Source organism: Cyprinodon variegatus, unplaced genomic scaffold, assembly GCF_000732505.1.
Source record: "Cyprinodon variegatus isolate N-32 unplaced genomic scaffold, C_variegatus-1.0 Scaffold529, whole genome shotgun sequence".
In the NCBI taxonomy this organism is placed as follows: domain Eukaryota; kingdom Metazoa; phylum Chordata; class Actinopteri; order Cyprinodontiformes; family Cyprinodontidae; genus Cyprinodon; species Cyprinodon variegatus.
The window spans coordinates 582,319-584,459 of record NW_015150982.1 but is presented as its reverse complement, the minus strand read 5'-3'; the positions used below and the strand labels follow the sequence as shown (position 1 = coordinate 584,459).

Here is a 2,141-nt window from a genome sequence, read left to right as displayed (position 1 = left end):
TCACAACTTTATACCTGACCTCTGTTCTTGGTCTTCCCGATGTCTACTGATGTTCTCCAGCAGCTCTGAGGCCTTCACAGAAAAGCTGTCTTTTGGCTGATGTACTTTATCACACAGGATCTTATTTTGAGGTGACCAATTAAACACAGATTGATGCTACACTTTTGGTTTCAGGGTTACTTTGTGGTCGTCTCCACTGCTAAACACAATGAAGTAGTTCTCACATGGCAAAGTGTGGAAAACTCAAAGTGAGTGAATACTTTTTTTAAGGCACTGTATCTCAGCACTAAGCTGGAGGCACTCTGTCAAAGTAGAGTTATATAAATATTCAATGATGAAGAAGGAAATCTTGTAAAAACATTGACTGTCAGCTTTTAGGTCCCTGTCTAAAGAACCAGCCAGAATGAGTAAAGTATAAAACAAGAAAGCAAAAAGGAGCCTCGACTTAAGGCCTTGTGATAGAAATCCAGGACCGTACATATTCCTGAACACAGATCTTGGGCCTCAGGTTTAGTCGTCCCAACAGTACAAGAGGCTTGCGTTGAATTCTGTGAGGTGATGCGTTTGCTTTGATACATTTCTTTCTCCAACCTCCTACCTTCAATGTGTTGCCTGGAACTGATTGTTCTAGCCAATCCCTATCCCCTTTGACATCCCAAACCCCCTGCTATGGCATCAACCCCCTGAGCTCTTCTGGAATGTGTGTGTTTGTGTGGGTATCAGTTAACCACAGCTGGCTTGAGCACCACAGCGCCTGGGGGGATGACCACCCAGGACAGGGGATCATGAGACCCACCTGTGGAGAGGTTTAGGACCCTCCCAGGCACCTCATCCTCTGTTTCCTCTCCCCGCCCTCTCTTTGCCTGGTGGCTCTGATGCCTGCGCTCCGAAGTGGGGCCCAACATCGGAACCATGGGCAGCCCAAGGGCTGAGGAAGGGAAGGCTTGGGTGAGTAAAGGAGCCTTGGCCAGGCCAAGTGGGGAGCCGTTAAAGGACAAGATAGATGTACCTCCTAGGCTGACTGGAGAGGAATTGGGACTCCCTAATGTGGTGAGGTCCAGGGGTCTCGGACTGAGAGGGGACAAGGGAAGCGCACCGCCGACACCCTGCAAGGCGTGGCCCCCCAAAAGAGCAGCAGCTGCTCCTGGGATGATGATGTGAGCTCCACTGACATAGGGCGAATCTGAATCCTTAGCGCCAACTCCAGCAGGCCCTCCACTCTGACTTCCCCTCAGCAGAGAGCCCACTCCTCCTTGGGAGCCCGGCTCCTGAGCTACAAAGTGGCCGTGCGCTTTGATGTGTTTTCGCAGTGAGCTTGGATCGGTGTAGCGCTTCAAGCAGCCTACCATCTTGCAGTAGTAGGGCTTGTCTACATAATGTGTGCGTGTATGCTTGAAGCGGTCGCTGGAGTTGGAGTAGCGCTTGTTGCAGCCCTCATACGGACAAATGTAGGGTTTTTCACCTGCAGGGAGGAGAGATTTACCCCAATAAGAATCTATGTCAATCCTAAAAAAATACATTCAATAAACCATTCTTTATAAATTTAGTATTAAGGGCAAATATCATTATAGTTCAAACCCCACAAAACTGAGTGTGGAAAAATTAAATCACAAGGAAGCATCACACTTGCTACAGGATCCTCTATGCTAGAAAAGGAGGTGATATTAGGTTTGAACAACCACCTAGAAGACAAGTTCCCACATTGAATTTTATCAGTAGTGTACCAACCAGCAAAAAAAGAAAATCAGCTTTGATTATATTGTTATTTCTTGGATGCAGAAACGGTCAGACATGATTGAAGTTTCCAGGATGTTAAGAGAAGAAGCCTCAATAGATAAAACAATATTAGTCAATATACATTTAAAATAAGTGACTTTAGTAATAAAAAAAATGTGTGTGAGAGAATTTAACTTAGGTTTAACTTAGATTTTTTTTTTCCTTTTTAAAATCATAGAAAACATTGCCTATGGTTTATATTGTGACCCAGAATTCATTTAGGTTAGATAAAAACCTAAGCGTATGTCGATCTGACAATGTTCTCACACCGGCTTAGGCAGGTTTTCATTTACCAAGGGGATTTACATGCAGCTATCTATCTATATATATATATATATATATATATATATATATATATATATATA

General features: G+C 44.2%; 1 protein-coding gene across 2 annotated transcripts in view; it reads right to left on the bottom strand.

The window, feature by feature from the left end:
- The window catches only part of glis2 (GLIS family zinc finger 2), a 31,509-nt gene continuing 29,368 nt past the window's right edge, over positions 1–2,141 (bottom strand). For both annotated transcript variants that reach the window (XM_015391214.1, XM_015391215.1), the window contains exon 7: positions 1–1,462. In XM_015391214.1, coding sequence (XP_015246700.1) covers positions 720–1,462 — 743 coding nt within the window. In that variant the 3' untranslated portion in view covers positions 1–719. The remainder of the gene's footprint in view (positions 1,463–2,141) is intronic.